The 19,292-nt window shown below is 28.1% G+C and overlaps 3 protein-coding genes across 3 annotated transcripts; 1 reads left to right on the plus strand and 2 right to left on the minus strand.

Annotated features, from left to right (window-relative positions):
- Nucleotides 1-462: 462 nt before the first annotated feature.
- LOC103483394 (replication factor C subunit 3-like) lies at nucleotides 463-3,058 on the minus strand. The gene is made up of 8 exons (XM_008440002.2): nucleotides 2,909-3,058; nucleotides 2,436-2,614; nucleotides 1,735-1,871; nucleotides 1,528-1,626; nucleotides 1,353-1,422; nucleotides 1,113-1,190; nucleotides 883-994; nucleotides 463-678 (listed from the first exon to the last, which is right to left on the minus strand). Exons 1-8 carry the CDS (start codon nucleotides 3,000-3,002, stop codon nucleotides 614-616), a joined length of 834 nt encoding a protein of 277 aa, XP_008438224.2. The 5' UTR covers nucleotides 3,003-3,058; the 3' UTR covers nucleotides 463-613.
- A 1,028-nt stretch (nucleotides 3,059-4,086) lies between these two features.
- On the minus strand, nucleotides 4,087-5,091 carry LOC127149986 (uncharacterized). Its single transcript, XM_051086573.1, has one exon. It carries the CDS (start codon nucleotides 5,089-5,091, stop codon nucleotides 4,087-4,089), a length of 1,005 nt encoding a protein of 334 aa, XP_050942530.1.
- Nucleotides 5,092-17,630: 12,539 nt separating this feature from the next.
- On the plus strand, nucleotides 17,631-18,881 carry LOC103483395 (AT-hook motif nuclear-localized protein 23-like). The gene is made up of 2 exons (XM_008440003.3): nucleotides 17,631-18,148; nucleotides 18,382-18,881. Exons 1-2 carry the CDS (start codon nucleotides 17,760-17,762, stop codon nucleotides 18,752-18,754), a joined length of 762 nt encoding a protein of 253 aa, XP_008438225.1. The 5' UTR covers nucleotides 17,631-17,759; the 3' UTR covers nucleotides 18,755-18,881.
- The last annotated feature ends 411 nt before the right edge of the window (nucleotides 18,882-19,292 follow it).

Consider the following 19,292-nt stretch of genomic DNA (forward strand, 5'->3'; position numbering starts at 1 on the left):
AAATTTAGAAATAAATATATAATAATATAAATATAGCAAAATCTACCAATTAGATTTCTATCGTTGAATATTGATAGACTCTTATAATTTATGAGTGATTGACTAATATTTGCAACATGATCTATTCGATGATAAATTTTAACAAATTTTACTATATCAATGATTGAATAATATTTGCAACATGATCTATCTGATGGTTTATCTGGACAGAATTGATGTTAAATCTAAATTTTTCTAGCAAGATATCCCAAATTATATATGCAAACCAATTTTTTTAATTAACCTTAGTCTAGTCTCAAATGACAAATTACCGAGACTCACCTCGCGGTAACTTCAAACAAAACTATTTGATTAAATTGTTAAATTTTGGTTATTCAATACCTAACAAGAACAAGAGGGTTTAAAGAGAAAATTAATGGCTAAAGATATTAATAATCAAACGGATCTATTATTAATTAATATAAGAGTATCTCCACACACCTTGAAAAAAATTCAAGAAATATTACATGACAAGTAATACTTTATGAGTTTGTGTATAAATATATATTAATTAAGCAATAATAATCTGATATTAATTTTTTCCAATCACCAACCTTTCAAATGTTGAGATTATTTATTTATTTATTTTCATGGCATTTGCTTCTCCCTTATAGCAGCTCATGAACTTGGCTATGAATTCTGTACAAGAAAAATGAAGAAATACAGAGAGAATTTAATTGTATGTCATAGTTTAGTAATAATTTAAAATTGAAATTGAAATTGAAACATTTTGCTATGAACTAATTTGAAATAAATCTAAAAATTTAAGAATTTTTAGTATAATATTTCAAACTCAAGAAAGAAAGAAAAAAAAAACTATATTTTTTACTTATAATTAATTACCTTCAATCTTCAAGAAATGGTTAACATTCTTTCTAACTGGATCATTCTGCCCTTTGACCACTGTCTCTTCCCCACTGCCCCTTTCACTAACAAATGCTTTTTCTTCCAATTTCTGAAATTCAAATTAATATCTATATTAATATTATTTTTTATATACTTCACTCACATTTTATTTCTCAATTTATAGATAATGATCAAAAAAAAGATATTACATTACGATAGACACTTACATAATAATCAGCATAGAAACCTTCAACACGACGTTGTAATTCTTCGTCCAAAAACTTCTTTAATTCATCTACTAAAGTCTGTACATGCATAAATTATCACATTATGTATATATAATATGAAGAGACTAAGAAAAGATAAATATGAGAGAATAAATGTGATTAATTGATACTATTTTTTTTTTAAAAAAAACCAAGTTTATGAGTAAGATACAGTATGCCAAAGAAAATGATCAAAATTACCCTAAAAATGAAATTGGGGGATACATCATATTCAATAAGCTTTTTGAGTTTTCCACGAACTATATACAACCTGTAGATGGACACAATGAAGCAATCAATCATGCATTTATATATATATATATTGCAAAATAGTGCTAACTATTATTAATGTTAATTTGGGGGAAGAGTTGATTACTGTTTTGGGCTTTGCTCCTCGACTATCTTCTTAGCAACATCTGCAATGTCGTCTTCCCAACCCGTCAATAATTTATTCTCATCTTCATCAAACAATTGACTGCAAAAACAATTAATGTAATTGAAGTGTCAAATAATAAATTAATCAGAAGAAAAGCTTAAAAATACTAATTAATATGAAAGAGATTAATTGTATCCCTAACCTAACCTTTTTTTCCAGGAAGCCTCTAAGGATCGTATGGCTTGTCGGAGATTGTTCTTGGAATTGTCGGCAATTCTCTCCGCCAATCGCTTCGACAAGTCGAATCCTTGTTGTTTTGCTATGAACTCCAACACTTCCACAATCTAATTTTCATTTTTTTCATGATTAATATAATAAAAACAACTTCTTAGTAAAACAGTTTCATGTCCTAAATATTACTTTAAATTAACCTTTACTTGTAAAATTTCAGATTTTAAATACCACTTATTGCTATATGTTTTGTAAATATATATATTTTTTTAATTTTTGTCACTTATATTAATTTTTATCGATAATATTTTCATTTGGGTAATCGTTTTATTTTTTGTCTTTGTTTCTTAAAATTATACATATTTTTTTATGTGTCATTTGCATCTTAATAAAAAATTCTCAATTAATGCAATGAAATTTAAATATTTATTATTAAAAGAATGTCTCATTTGTTAAAAAAAAAATCATGTGTATATAATTATATGCTTTTTTTTTTTTTTTTCCTTTCTTATATCATACTTATGATAAAATGGATCAGGTGTTTTTCTAATATAACAAAATGATTTAAACTTATTTATAAATATAACAAAATTTTACTTTCTATACATGACAAATCATGATAGACCAAAATAAACACTATCACTTTAAGGATAGACATTAATAAATGACATATTTACCTCTTGTTTTGAAGGAGGGGAGAGGTGAACAAGAGTGCAGACAGAGCTAAGAAGGTGAAGCTTAGAGGCATCAGTACAGCAGAAGAAGATTTTGGTGCAACCTTTGTTCCTTTCAATTGCCCATTTTACGTACATTAGGGTTTCATTTGATAATTGATCTGCTTCACATAACAATATTCCTACATCTCGATATTAAACCAAATAATAACGTCAACACAACATTTGTTGAGATGTTTTAAAATATAGTAAAATGAGATAATTAATCAATTTATTACAAATTTTGTAAAATTAAATTACGATGGTTTCAGCTATGTATTCATCACTTTAGTAATAGATTTCAATAGATGTTCATCTAAATCTACCGTGATCAAATATTTTTAATAGTTTTGTTATTAATTTTTCATATTATTAATGAATCATTTTACATAAATCATTATTCTATATATATATATATATATATATGACGTGTTTACCTCGACAATTGGCATGATTACATGGCAAAGGGGAGTGGGATTCTTTCATGAGCTGGACGATGACTTGTTTTTCAAACCCTTTGGTTTGTGACATATTGACTTCCACGTAATGAGATGATTCTTTCACTTTTACTTCTATGCTCCCCAACATTTCACTCTGCGGCCAAGTCATCACATATAATAATTATTAAAACTAATTAACCACAATTTAACCAAATACCCCTCCACGTCACTAAATTAATTTTTATGAAAAGTTTAATATATATTAAGAGAAGAAAAGGTAGAGTTTGATTGAACACACCTTCAAGTCAAAAACCTTGACAACTTCTTTGATCTGTAAGAAAAAAAGAAAAAAAAAAGAGGAAAAAATAAGTCATTAGCTAAATCCCCATTTCAAAATTATGAATCCTAATTTACTTTGGATTGTATTTTCTAGAAAAACTTTTAAATGATTTATTTTGGACTTTTACTACAAAAGAAAAAGGCGTAAAGAGACAGAGAGAGTGATATGATTTGCATTTTGTAACGTATTAAGCCAATAAATAATAATCAACAATAAGACGAATGTCATTATTAAACATCAATTCCTAGGTCTTACACGTTTAAACTAAAAATATATATATAACTTATTTATTAATCCATAGCTTTGGAATGACCAAACTTAAAGTTACAATTATATTACATTTTGACCTAAATAAGTTGAGGATTTCTATTACTTCACTAAAAAAATTAAAAGGAAGAAGAAAATATACATGTGTTTTCTCAAGTAGAAAAAAAAAAGTTGACTATTTTGTAGGGAAAGCCCCCTAGAGAAATCAAATATTTAAAATAAACCAAAATGACACATTCACAAGGACCAAAATTAGATTTTTCCCCCCCTAAAAACATTAGATTTTTTTATACTCTATTTGATAATTAAAATAATTACAACTTCATCTAACACTATCAAAATTAAACCAAATCTATTATACTTTCAAATCAATAACCCTAACCCTTACATATTAGATTTCTACGTTTGAGATGATAATTAGACTATATAAGTTAAGTTTTAGGCTGATACAACCAAAACTTCTAAAACTATATACAAATAGAAACAAATTTAACGCCTAAGGTAGTTTCAAAACCAACCTAACTAACCCATGATCATGAAAACACTAAATATAATGCAAGAATTACGTTTAACAATGCATATATGATTTATGTATAATAATGTAGGGGGAATTGGGAAAGTTTATTAAGTCATACTGATAATACACCTCCACTGATTGATTTCCAAAAGCTTCACGAAGCATAGCTTGAATCATAGTCCTCTTCCCAACTCCAGGTGCTCCTTCAAATATATAATAATGTCCGCATCCTTTTTCTTTCACCATTTCCTTCAATTCAATTGCCGTTTTTTTATTACATATAAAATCCTCCAAAAATTTTGGTCTATAATTATCTCCCCAACTATACCTCTCTTTTTCCATCTCCTCCACCACCACCACTCCACCTCCACCGCTGCCACTGCCGCCACCTCTGTCACGACGTTCGCCGCCATTCGATACAACTAATCTCTCCCTCAACAGCTTCTTTTTCGTCATCATCTCATCACTACTCATCTCCTCCTTGAAATTCGCTGATGCAGACGTCGACCCCGAAGAGAACCACGTCGCTTTTGTCACAACCGTTGTACTCGTTGTAACAGTTTGGATTCTCTGGTGCTGACGTGGTGGTACCTTGTGTGGAGTAGTGTGGGGTGGTTGTTGTTGTTGTTGTTGTTTGCGGAGGCATGGAGCCCAGTACTCCTTGAATTTGGAGACGATGGAGGATTGGGTGGAGGGGGCAGCTGAGGTGGCGTAGGTTACATTGTAGGGGGTGGAATTGAGTGGTCCGTGATGGTAGTTAATGGCGAGAGAGGAATCGGTGAGTCCACGGTAATAAGGGCTGGATTTTGGGGTTTTCTCGAGGGTATCGAGGTCATTGATTCGTTTGTTGTGGGCTTCAAGACTTTCTTCGGTTAGGTCTGAGTCACGTGACAAGAGGGCTAAACGAGCCAGAAGTTTCCCTAGCTTTGAACTCCATGACGATTTTGACGATGTAGTTGAAATCGTTGCGCGGCGGCGGCTACGTCGGCGGCGGTGATTGGAATCTGATAAGGAGCGGCGGAGGGATGGTTGTTGTAGTTGTTGTTGTGTGGCCATGAAGAGAGAGATAAAGAGGGAGATGGAGTCAAGTTGGAAGGAGGAGGTGGTGGTGGCGGCGGCGACGAAGGAGAGGAAAGAAAAGGTTTGAATTTGTTTCCATTTGAAAAGGGAGAGAAAAAATATGGAATGCGTAATGGGGTTTATAGAGTGAAAAAATTTAGGAGAGGATAAGGTTTTGGTATTTTCATTAATAATAATAATAATAATAATAATAATATACTTTTGGTGCCGAATTTAATTTCTATTTAGTTGTTTGAAGTTATATATACACACACACATATAACTAAGTTTAAATTAATTAAAAGAAAAAACAATAATCTTTTTGAAAATTTTAGGTATTTAATTAAAATCAAAGTTCAAAATCTTATATAGCATGCTCTTCCCTCTCACTTTTAATCACCACAACTCATAGCTTTTCCAAAAAATAGAAAAAAAAAAAAACAACGGTAAAGACTTGATTCACAAAATTTTAAATGTACATAATTAGTTCTCTACAGCTTTAATTAAGAGGTGTGTTTAATAAATGTATATGAACACTTATACTAATTTGTTTCTTAACTAAGAAGCATAATTTATATCCGTTTTCTCAAGTTAATAAATTAAAGTTGAGAATCTATTGTTAAGTATAAAATATAGTTAAATATATATAACTCTTAACAAATATTACCTTATAAATCTACAAAATTTGAATAATGTAGAGTGTGTGTGTGTGTATATATATATATATATATATAATAAGTTGTGTAATAATTAAATACTTGAGTATTCAATCTATTTTACTCAATTTAATATAGTATAAAGTTTTATTATTATAATTAAAATTTATGGGAAATGATTTTGGTGAAGAATACGAAGAAGGAGGCGGTAGAAGCCATGCAAATTCTTCCACAACCTAATTTGTTTGGGTATAGGGAGACCGGCGGATTTTCCTATGGATTTAGTTTGAAAAATCAATTGAATTAATTTTACCAAAAAAGATATTATTTATATTATTGTTGTGTAATCTTTTGTTTATCTCATCTATTTATAAATAAATGTAATATAAGGTTTTCAACATCTTAATATGCCCTTTCAAGATGTTAACTTTTTAATCGAGTCCTTCAATTTTTCATTTTATTGGACTAAATACCCGTTTGGATTTTATGAGCTATGGCATTATGTTTGATAATATGACGAATTTTCATCTATAAATCAATTTGCAATGAGAGAAATAGGTTATCTATCTTACAAAGAGTATATTTACTAAACAATTAAGGTCTTAATAGTCATTATATTGCTTCCTATCATTATACATACATTCAATAATTCGACACATTATTGTTGTTGTGGTATCATATATTAAGGAAAATGAATTAATGTATTTTGTATCAAAGTAAAAAAGTTGAATCTCGTCTTATTTCAATATTTGTATAGTTTAATCTATGTTTCATTAACTATTAATTAGGTTTTCTTCAACCAAAAACTTGATATAGACGTCTATTTTGTTCATTTGCTGGAGTGAATAGAAGTTTCATACATAAAGACAAGTATTTGAAGGTAGAAAAGATAGCGTCATCAATTTCTTTTATAAATATTTAATAAAATTTATTATAATAATGACCAATCTATATATCTATATATATGTATGTATGTATGTATGTATTCTGCCTCTTAAAAAATGTATATATAATATATAAAAGTGGATAAGTTAGAATAAATCAAAGATGAAAGGTTTAAAACCCTAAAACCCTAATGATCAGTTGATTTTAAAACACTTTTTGGAACAATTTGTCCAAAGATTTAATGGAATTTCTTGTCCATGTAATTAAAATTTTAAATAAATCATAATCATTTTCATTTATAAACTAAACTAGGGGTGGCATTGGTTATAAGTTGAAATCGATTTTTTTTTTTTACAAAACGAACAACAAACCTGACTATGAATGGTTGGTTTAGTAAATGTTCAAATTGACACGGATCATGAAGGGTGTACAAACCGACATTTTTGGTCGCGTTCAGTCATTTTATGTCTTTGAATTTTTTAAAATGTTGTTGTTTTGAATTTTCTCACACTGACACCAATCGAACCTCTCCTTGTCTTTGACCAACAACATTCTGTTTGGTCGGTTTTGATCAATCGGCTCGGTTTTTTTATCCATCACCTGTTTTTTTTCCTAATGAAGATCAAATCATTGCACAGTAAAAACTAATAATACTTAATTTTAACGACATTTATTTCAATAGAAACTAAATAGTAATTACAATTTTAGTTTTAAAAGTCTAAAGGTTAAATGGTTACTATCTAAAAATTAAAAAATAAGTTGTTTGGAGGTTGAATGTGAGGCAAAAATAACATTTTTCAACAAAAAACGACGTGTGAATGTAACTTTTGTCGTTGCTTTGTGTTATTAAAATTTTGAAGGCAAAACGTTTTGATTTCCATTGCAAAATGATTCAAAAATACATAATCAACAAGGCAACAATATATATATATACACACACACTCCCAAACCATGTTGGTGTAAAATCTCTTATATCTATTATTCATATATACTTTGAATATTTTGATAAAAAAGGTGTGTATTTATATAACTATTACTTTCAAAAAAATGTAATTGCTATAATTATTGTTGTCAGGTAAATTGTTTAATAGATTATGTAGCTTATTCACACTAACATATATATTAAATTCCTATATAAGGCTAGTAATTAAGATGAATATTAGCTATGTTATTATCATTAATTATTATAGCTTTAATCATGGACGAAAAATGATTTAAAACATTTGACTTTTCCATTAACAATATTGATCTTAAACTAATTAAAAGTTTGCCTAAATAAATGTTATTATTCTTGATCTAAATCAAAACCACCATCGATGAATGGATTCTACATCGACAATGTTCGGGTTCTAAGGATGTCCAAAGAAGAAGAGAAAGGGATATAGAAAAACAGAAGAGAAGATATATTTTTAAAAAGATGAAAATTTCTACAACAAAAATTACAATTGTTCTTAAAAAACAACAATTAAAAAATTTACGATAAAATATTGATCTATCACTAATAAATTATCGATTATAAGTCTATTATTAATCAATTTTGTCGTTTTTACATTTATTTTGTGATATTGTTATACACTCCATAACAAATCTATAGAAACCAAATATCATGGGCCTCAAGCCCACTTGCACCCATAATGGGCTGTCTTTGGACGAACATATTTGCGCCGATGGTCTCGAGAGAGTTAGTATTTATTGATTACGAATAATTTTTTAGGGGAATTGGATGAATTCGCAAATTTGTTGGGCTCCTTGAAGTTTTGCAAATTTTATGACAAATCACATGACGATTTTGGATTCGTCATTTTTATTATTGATTTGATTTAATTGAACATATTTGATTTAGTTTTATTTCTTTAACGTAGGATTTTGTTTGTTTTAATTTTTTTTATAATCTTCAAATATATTTATCTATTAATTGGATTGTTCGGATTGTCGGATTATTTTAACACCGTTAAAATCTTTTCTAAATTCTATGAATTATTAATTCTTCGAATAATTTGTTTTTTTTTTATAAGTAACTTTAAAGTAATCAAGAGACTTTCAAAATTCTTTAAAATTAATTGGTATGATTTTGAAAAATTTTAAAGACTAAAATACCCTTCTGGTTATAAGCTTTGTATACATTTGGTTTCTAATGCTTCAAATTGGGTTTGTTATTTTAAAAAAGAAAAAGACCATCAATTTGGATAGATTCAGCTCCATTCAACTTTTTCGTGTTTTACTTTATCTTAGCTCATCAAACATACTTGATGGTACGAAATTTTATTTCAAAAACCAATTGATCGTTTACAAAGTTCTTGATGTTTTTCTTTAAAAAAAAAATGCTAATGTATGAGATCTCCTCTTTTCATTTTATTATTATTAAGAAAAAGGAATTGAGAAAGAAAAGGTTTGTGTGCACAAGTGTTTGGCAACTTTATAACCTTGGGCGGAGATTTATGGACGACCATCCTTTATGTTTATGCCCTTTATGTGGAGCTTTAAGTGGAGTCAACGGAGCACCCTTTTGTTGGCCCAACCACATTTTTCAATCCAATTCTTTCACTTCTTTAATTTCCAAGACTTAGTTACCATCTTTTCTTCTTTATTATTTATTTATTTTGTTTGGATTCACCAATTATTTATCATTATTATACGTCCTATTATTTTCTTGAATTTGTTTGTTCTTATGCTACACTTTGTGCTATTTGACAATATCTTAGTAAAGCTATTTAGCTTATTCCCCTTCCTTCCTTCCATCGAGTAAATTATATTACGCTTGTGGGATTAAGTGTTTCTTTGGTTGTGGATGATTAGAAGTGATTAGGGTTGGTTAGCATGTTTGATTTTCATTAAGGTTCTTGTTATGCGTCGTGGTGAGTTTAGAGCATAAATTATAGACGATCATGATAATGTCAGTATGTTGACGCTTGGTATCAATGGTTTTAATTATATTTATGACTCTCTAATTTGTGTAGAGGCTAGATTATATACATGAAGGCATTATATATGTTGGGATCGGAACTTAAGTATATCAAATACATGTCTATTTATTTTGATATCCTCTCTAGTCGGTTTCAATTAAATGATTAATAAGATACTTGATCCTTTGATGGAGGAACTATCATTTTTCGTTGATATTTTTCATTGAGTTTCAATTTATTGATTTTATTTAGAACAAAATATTAATTTAATTATATTCCTCATCTTTAAATATTATAATAAATAAAACACTAAACTATGTTGATCTCTCAAACACATTTAAATTACTTCAAATTTTAGTTCTACAAAATAAACTATTAAAGTAAATATGCATGAATTTTATCTACGAGTTTAAATCGATTCATTTTATTTTATATTTTTCAAAATTATCTTTGATTTCAATTTCTGAGAGGATATTGTACGGTTGGGAGACAAACATTTATATTACTAAATAAATAAGGAAAAAAGAAAATTACATTTATATAATTTTTGTTTGGTTTTGTTTCTAAAATAATAATTAATCCTTATCAATTTCTTCAAAAATAAATAAATTAAAGACAGGATTAAAATTTGTAGCCTTGACTCGAACATTTCAATGTCAATGGCAGATTAACCAATTACTTCACTTTAACATTTTTCTAATACAGAAGCTTCTATGAATATATTCAAACAAAACTCAACCTCCACATAAATATTTTAAATTTTAGCAATAAACTGTCTAAACAGAAAGGTATTTAAATGTTGACAATAAAATATACAAATTATTAGGATTCACATATTTTAAAGTTTATATATACAAGTACTTAATTATTAGTTAAAATGAGATTTTGATTCTTATAAATCAATCTCAGTCTCTATTTCTTATTATGTATAAAATTATTTTTTATTTATTAACATTTTCACTATGAAAATTTTGAAAATAAAATTAATAGAAACTAAATTTAAACAAATTTTAGATAATGTGAATTAGATTAATTATTTTCGTTAAAAGTGAAAGTTATAGAATTACTTTTGCAGAAGGGAAATAAATAGACTAAAACAGTCAACACAACCGACATTATCACTTTTATGCAAATTTTATCACTTAATAATTATTGCTTAAGAAAACCATTATTAAACCCAACAAATAATAATAATAATAATAATAATAATAATAATAAATAAAGATTAAAATAAACAATATTAAAGTAATAAATTAAAGTCATTTCATATTGGAGCATATAAAATATAAAAAAACACTAATGTGAAACTCGAGGGGGTGTTTGTTCTGCACCCAACTTGAATTAAAAACAACAAAACAATAAATTGCTTTTTCATTAATATATTACAAAAAAAAAAAAAAAACATACATTAATTAATTCATTAATCCACAACTTTGGTTAAAATGAATTGAAAAATAATTAGTGGGGTCGAGCGGAATTTAATTTAGGGGTAAAGCAGAATTAATAGATTTCTCAAATCCAGAGCAGGTTGGGTTTGATTGGTCGATGAGAGGGAATTTTTTTGATTAAATTAACATAACGGAAACGACAAGGAAATGCAAATGAAACGCAATGGGGGGGGTTTGAGTTGATTTGCCCTCAAGTCGTCACCTTCCACTTGTCCACCCCCTAATTGCTTTTTTAATTAATTAATTAATTATGTTTTAATTAAATTATAATTACTGGGTGTGAAAGTTGGGAATTTCTTGTTTTTTTCTCATCATAAAAAATGTTTTGAACAGTTTATTGCACGTTGCTCACATTTTAGATCTGGAAAATTAATGCAATTGCAAATATTAGACAATAAAGTTGTCAATAGTTAACTTTGGTGTGTCATATTCTCAAAAATATTTTAATTATTATTCTCGTGTTTTAAATTGAAAAGTAATTGATCTTCCTTTCTTATTTTAAGTTTTAAAATTTTATAAATTTTATGTGCTATCACCATACTTGTTTGTTTTGAACTAGAAAGGTTGCTCAACCCTTTTTCTTCTGGTTTGAAAAATAGAAAGTCTCGTTGGTTTCGCCTTGTCTTATAATTGGATGTGATCTTAATGAAGAACACATTTGTGTTTGTTTAGTCGATATGAAGTTGTCTTAACAAAAAAAAGTTAGTTATAGTTACCATACGAATTATTGTGATAGAATCAAGGATTAGAACCTAAAGGATTTCTTTGTATACCAATACCTAATTATGAGATAATGATAAAACTACGATGTATAGAACATGAGAATAGTGCCAATCTCAAACGTTAAGATTCTGTTAATACTTTTTTTAATATAAAAAAATATTATTAGCAATAATATTTTAGTTAGAAATACCCTTTTCTATACCAAATTCCTTTTTGCTATTTTCAAATATAACAATAAAAAAAAACAAAACTATTTACAAAATATGACAATATTTATCAAATTCTCAATATAAGTATTCCCTTATATTTTGTAAATAAACTTTTTTTTTGGCTATGCGTAAAAAATTCTCAATTTTTTAAAATTCATCCCAACGTAAATTTATTAGTAAATGACATATATTTTTAATAGTTGAGTCAACTAAATTTCTTTAACCACATCTCTTTTTCGGTGTACCCTTAAATGTCTAAAAGAAAATTATATATCTTTAGTTCAAGAAAACACGATCTTAAAAATTAAATTTTATGTTAATTAATATTGACAAAAGCTAAAAATCAATGTGAGACCATAACACCTATATATTTATCGACAAGTATATAGTACTTTTGAATGGAAAAATGTACAATTTTGTTGGTTGAATTTCATGCAATCTTTGTTTGGAAAATGACTTTTTTTTTTGGTAAATAAATTAAACGATGATTTAAATTTTCAAATGGGATTTTTTTTTATGGTAAATTCAAACGTATTTGTTCAACATATTTAGATATAATCATAGTCAATGTTCTATAAGATAGCATTATATATTTATAACGGTCTTAATTAAATAAAATAAAATAAAAATTATCTAAATATGAAAACCTTGCCATTTCTCCACCTTGAGAGAGTATATATTATAGAGAGACGAACATGACTTAATAAAAATAATAAGTCAAAATTATTATATTATTAAATTAAGATTAAAAAAGATTCCTATAGCTTTGGCATCATTATCTAAATATATAAATCTAACCCTTCATTGTCATCATATGGATTATTAATTATTAATCTGTTAAAAAGATTATTTGGAGAAAGTAGTGGGTCTAAGGTCACCAATTAAGATAACCCAAAGCCACGTCCTAGCTATACATTATATTGTGTTATTTTTTAATTTCCAAAAGTTGGTTAAGGTTATGTATATCCATCATATGGTGTGTGTATGTGTGTGTGTGACACTAATTATTTTAAGATTTATAAAAAGTATAGTAATCATTTTGTTTATTTTTCTTTTAAATAATATACATAGTGAAGAGGAGTTGTCCATCAATAATTGGCTCTATTTTTATGTATATACTAATTAAAAATGAAACAATATTATTAAATGGGGTTGTCATTAAATTAAATTTTTTGGACTAAACTATAAAATTTGACCATTTAGTTAGAATTTAGTCTTAGTTGATTATGCTATCTAGGGGTAAGAACATCAATCTTATAATTCCACAGTTTGAATGTGGTTTAAACCTTTAGATGATATATGTTAAAAAAGAAAAGATAAAAAAGCACTTGTTCTAACGAAGATCCAAAGTAATATAAACTTAAAAAAAAAAATATGATAATGCTTAGATGATTGCTCACACCTTACCATGGATATTTTTGCAATATTATTGTTTTTAATGCAGTTATAAGTACAATATTTATCATCATTTTGATTAGACTAACAATTAAATATTAATTTTGACATATCAACTCTATTAGTCAAATATAATATTTATAGTAAATAGTTCGTCCCCTCATTAAAATTTAATCATATCATATAAAATCTTACCTTAGCTAGGTCAAAAATTTAAATTTATTACAACTTTATCTCTCCAAAGTCTTCACTAATTAACATGTCTTGTAAAGGTACTTTATTTTGTTTTTTTAAAATTAATTAGCTCACAATACCAAAAAAAAAAAAAAAAAAAAAAAAAAAAAAAAAAAAAGAGAACAATAATAATTAATTCTCTATTCTTTCTTATAATAATTGTAAACTCACATTAAAAAATTGTCATAAGTTAAATTATAATTTACTCCAACCGTACATTAAACTTAATCCACTTTGTGTTTGTCACCTTTTCAAGCACCTAATAATTATATTATGTTTCCTCTTCATTAATTATTTTATTAATGAAAGAAACATAGTACTTTCCTAATTAGATAATTAGAAAGTATATATTAACCATAACAATAATATATAATTTAACCTAACATGTTTAATTAATGTTGTTTTATATAATTAATTTGTAGGATTATATATTCCCACCATTAATAATCATGCCGTAGGATATTAGATTATTTATTATTTTTGGAAATCCATGTTAGAATTCAATGGGGGTATAGATAATTAATTTAATTTGTAGTTAATTAATTAATCAAGAGATTAAAAATTAATATGTGCAATAAATGTAACCCAAAATTATGATAAACGACAAAAATTATTTAGAGAATCATAAGATGTGGTTTTTTTTTTTTTAAAAAAAATATATGAAGTAGTCGATTATTTATAATAAAATAAATAATCAAATTTATCTATACGATCTGATGTATAATTAACATTATAATTCTATAATCTTTGAGAAAAAGAAAAAAAAAACATTATGTTTCTTGGATGAGTTATCTATTAATTCTACTCGTAGATTTGTTTGACTTCCCAATATTTGTTATAAATGATTAAAATGGTAAAAATAAAATTTGTTGATGCCAAAAAATGGATCGTATGAAAGAGATTATTCTGAGTGCCAACTTGCAAGACAAAAGAGAGTAAGCAAGGGTATGGTGTCTAACCACACACGTTCCGACGCTCAAGTTAGTCTAGTAAAGAGAAAATAGGTGAATATTCAGACGTATTTGGACATAATTTAACATCCCTTAAACCAATGACCTTGGTCATTTTATATAATAGGGTGATTTGTATAACCGACGCTTGAGTCATAATTGCGCCTCTTGAACTTCCACAACCGTTGAGCTAATAATCAAAGGGTGGTATCACTACCATTATGACCAACCCATGAAATGCTCCTAATGGCTTCCCTTTATGACACTTGTCCATTTGAAATTTGAACGGTTTCACATTCAATGGCTCAAAGGTTTCCTCTATGGGTCCTCGCTGAGCTCTACCTTGGTACTGTACTAAGAGTACTTTCCCTTGTGGGTCCTTCTCTTAGATAAGGCTGGGCTCTCTTCAGTGTATCATCCTCCTACGACTATGATTAGAAAGATTGGGTTTTTCCTAGTGGGTTCTCCTCTTATGAGTTCCTGGTCTTAGGAGGCTAGGCTTTCCTAGGTCTCGTTGAGCTCGTCTTGAGCTCTCTCTAAGCTCTTATCAACTTACATGTCTTGAATGGCTGCTCTTAAGCTAAGCTTAAGCTCATTTGAACTTCTCTTGAAGCTTACCTCATATGTTCCATGGAGCTATCTACTTAGTGGGTGCTCTCTTGAGCTCTTTCCTAGGCTCCTAAAGCTTCTTTATGAGTTCACCTTATGAGTCCACTGCACCCTTATTAAGCTTGCTCACTTCATGGGTCCACTGAACTTTCACTAGGCTCATTTAGGCTCACCTTATGGGTCCACTGAGTTATCGTTGTGCTCGTTTACGCTCACCTCATTGGTCCACCAAGCTACCACTAAGCTCCTTGAGGTCCACTCATGGGTCCACAGAGCTCTTCGTAGGCTTGCTTAGACTCACTTCTTCATGGGTTCCACCAAGCTATCATTGAGCTCACTTAGGTTCACCTCATCGATACATCAAGTTCTTACTAGGCTCACTTAGACCTCCCCTATATAGGTTCTCACCTTATAGGTCCATCAAGCTCTCACTTAAGCTCTCCCAGAAAGGTTTTCTTTGAATAGGCTAAAATTCACCTGCAACAAAACTCAGGTTGGTTTTTAAATATTATAAATTAATTTTAATTATAACTATAAAATAATCCAACTATTTTAATAATTTCAAACCCTTCAAGTCTACACAGTGATTATTGAAATTTTCAAGTAACCGTACATAGTCTTTTGACAACACTATCCAATTCTCATTCATAATTTATTCATTTTAATTAACTAAACTTTGTCATTATGTATTTCAAAATAATATATATATTAGATATTTAGATCCAAATTATATATATATATATATATATATATATATATATATATATATATTCTTAGGTGCTATACTTTTCTTTCTTTTTTTTTTTTTTTTTTCATTTTTGAAAGTACTTTTAGTTCAATTAGGGTCTCCAAAATCTGATATCGTAGATTTAAATCCTATAGAACGTGATTCCATTCTTATTAGATTTCATTTCAATAAAATAACTTTGACTAATTTAAAGAGCGGCTTAAATTTGACACCCTAATTATCTCATAAACGAAGAAGAAAGATAGAAAGGAAGATATATATATATGTATGGATGAGATTTTTCAAAAATTAAAACCAAAATAAATTTGTAAGCATTTGAGTAATAATGAACTTGCATAAAATAACTTTTAATTTAAACTAGCCTCTCTTACATTTTGAATTTATATGTTTTAAACTATAAAGTTTTTTTCTTTTTATGAATATAAATATAGGACTAATAATGCATTTACATAAAATAATATTTGGTAAAAAATTACAGGTTTAATCTTGAAATTTTCAAAATTTTGTGTATATAAGTTATCATATATATATATATATATATATATATAATTGATATATCAAAAATTTTAAATATGTATATATAAACTGTTTAAAATAAATTTTAAAAGATTTTCAAAAGTTATTTTGAATTTGTTGCCAATAACTTTGACCACTATAGACTGGCACGTTTCTTTTTTATAAAAAAAATATTTTTATTCAAACTCTTTTTAATAAAGATCATTTAATTTAAATTTTAAAACTGTAATTTTAAAAATTATATTTTGAATAATTGTCCAACACTTCAAACTTGTCTTATTTATCTTCAAAATTAAATATTTAAAAAGTTAAATCAAACACACGACTCAATTGAAAATTAAAGATGTCTATCAATATTAATATTCTTTTTAAAAAAATTTAAGATCCCATCTAATTTGTGATTCATCAATTTTATTTTTACATTCTCATAAAAAAAATATAAATAAAAACATGGTTGGTATATTTTTTTAAAAAACGATTTAAAAACACGCAAAATAAATTCCATTTTTAAAAACAGTAAATTGTGGTTTTCTTTGTTCTGTCATACTACTTTCAAAAATTGTGAATATGAGAATTTTCAAATTCACTACCAAACATAAATATATATGTTAAATTCGAATTTTAAAAATTTAAATTGAAACCGAACTTATTTTTTAATACAATGAAAATAAAGAATATATTTTTATGTATCAAAATAATTCTTGAATCACGAACCAAACGTGGCCTAAATTTAAATTAAATTTTTATATTGATTTTATGAAAAAAAATGATATTAATTTGTGTAGTTTTTTTTTTTTTTGTTAAAAAGTAAATAATAAACAAATATGATATACAAACAGTAACTTTAGACACAAATCCAGAAGTTAACTGAATATGTAATTAATTTGATCAATAAGAAAAAAACAGATAATTTCGATGGATTAGCCTAAAGAAAACGAAAAAAAAGAGCCAACAAAAGGAAAGAAGAAGACGAAAAGAAGGTTAATTAGTCGAAAATTAAACTATATTTTATTTTATGTATGCAACAATAAATAAAATAAATAAAAAAACAAATTAACATTGAATCTAATCTAATGAGTAGGAAAATATATTTAAAAATAAGAAACAATATAATAATACTTAAAAAAAGTAAAGAATAAATAAAATAAAGAAAACATGGTCAGTTTAAAATAATAATAAAAAAAAACCCTATAGTCTCTCTCTCTCTTTTATATTTTAATATAAATTTCTTGTTCATGGGAATCGCTTCACTTTTGCTTCTTCCTCCTCTTTCTCTCTCTCTCTCTCTCCCTTCTTCTTCATCTTCTCTCTTTTTTTCTCCCTCTTTTTTAATTCATATAATTTTCCCTTAATTATTATAATTACTATTGTTTTTTTTTTAATCTGTTCATGGCGGGATTAGACTTGGGCTCTGCTTCTCACTTTGTTCATCAACTTCAGCACCGTTCTGTCGATCTTCACCTCCAACATCCGACCGATGTAGACGACGGTTCCGACCACCAACCTAACTCCGGCGGCGAAATCGTTGCCCGACGGTCCAGAGGTCGACCGCCCGGTTCTAAGAATAAACCCAAACCACCGGTTATTATTACCAGGGAAAGCGCTAACACTCTTCGAGCCCACATCTTGGAAGTCAACACCGGTTGTGATGTCTTTGACTCCGTCGCCGCTTATGCCCGGAAACGCCAGCGTGGCGTCTGCATCTTGAGCGGCACCGGCACCGTCACTAACGTTACCTTACGGCAACCTTCATCAACCTCTATTACTCTTCCTGGAAGGTTTGTTCAATCACCACAGAACTCAAAGCTTTTTATTAACTTAATTAATAATTAGGGTTTTTTTTTTCTTTTCCAATTTTGATTTGGAATTAGGTTATTTTTAGATTTTCTAAAAATGAGATGGGTTTATGATAAATTTAATCTTTAATCTTATTATGAAAGAGGAATGAGGAGTAGTGCGAAATTTAATCTTTAATCTTATTGGGATAGTTATTGATCTTTTGTGTCGTTAGGTATGAGATATTATCTTTAACGGGATCGTTTTTACCGCCACCGGCACCTCCGGGAGCTACGAGTTTGACTATCTTCCTTGCGGGTGGGCAAGGGCAAATCATCGGAGGGAATGTTGTCGGGTCTTTGATTGCTTCGGGACCGGTGATTGTCATTGCCTCGTCGTTTACCAATGTTGCTTACGAGAGGTTACCATTGGACGAGGAGGAACAACCGTCCAACGGTGGTGGTGGTGGCAGTCTTAGCAACCCGTTTCCGGACCCGTCGGTCGGGTTGCCGTTGTTTAATATGCCGTCGAACATGGCGGGGAATCAAAATCAGCTGGCGGTGGACGGATGGGGCGGAGGGAATTCCGGTGGGAGAGCATCTTATTGAGCTTCAAGATTGGGAAAGAAAAGGTTAGGGAAATTGATAATAATTGTTTGGATTAATATATATGATAATTATATTTTAGTGTCTTCAAAACTTTGGTACAAAAAACCCAACTTTTTAGTTTGTTCTCTCTCTCTCTCTCTCTCTCTCTCTCTCTCTCTCTCTTCTCTCTTTTTTTTTTCTTTTCCTTTTGTTAGTAACTTTTGTTAATTTTCTGATTTGTAAGAGTGTGTGTTGATTCGATCTAATCTTAGCTATAATTTTGACTCATAACCACTTTCCTTTTTGGGTTTAAGATCGTTAATGACGTTTGGTAATTTAAATATTATTTTCATTAAAAACTTCATTTATTTTTAAAATTTTAAGATTTAGATATATGAGCCAAACTCATATTCTTCCCCTTAAAGAAAATAAAATCTAATAATTAATTATATGTGAGTAAAAAATATTTCTCCTTTGGATTATATTATTGTTTTTTTTTTAAAGTCTATATATATATATATATATTTTTTTTTTCCCTAAATTTTTGTTATTACTTCAA

This window comes from Cucumis melo, chromosome 6 (assembly GCF_025177605.1).
Source record: "Cucumis melo cultivar AY chromosome 6, USDA_Cmelo_AY_1.0, whole genome shotgun sequence".
In the NCBI taxonomy this organism is placed as follows: Eukaryota; Viridiplantae; Streptophyta; class Magnoliopsida; order Cucurbitales; family Cucurbitaceae; genus Cucumis; species Cucumis melo.

Coding starts and splice junctions, on each gene's coding strand:
- LOC103483394 (XM_008440002.2), bottom strand. CDS start 3,002: ATGTCACAAACCAAAGGGTTTGAAAAACAAGTCATCGTCCAGCTCATG. Junction 1,423..1,527: donor GAGGAGCAAAGCCCAAAACA/GTAATCAACTCT, acceptor GTCCATCTACAG/GTTGTATATAGTTCGTGGAA. Junction 995..1,112: donor GTTTCTATGCTGATTATTAT/GTAAGTGTCTAT, acceptor TTTGAATTTCAG/AAATTGGAAGAAAAAGCATT.
- LOC103483395 (XM_008440003.3), top strand. CDS start 17,760: ATGGCGGGATTAGACTTGGGCTCTGCTTCTCACTTTGTTCATCAACTT. Junction 18,149..18,381: donor TCTATTACTCTTCCTGGAAG/GTTTGTTCAATC, acceptor TTGTGTCGTTAG/GTATGAGATATTATCTTTAA.
- LOC127149986 (XM_051086573.1), bottom strand. CDS start 5,091: ATGGCCACACAACAACAACTACAACAACCATCCCTCCGCCGCTCCTTA.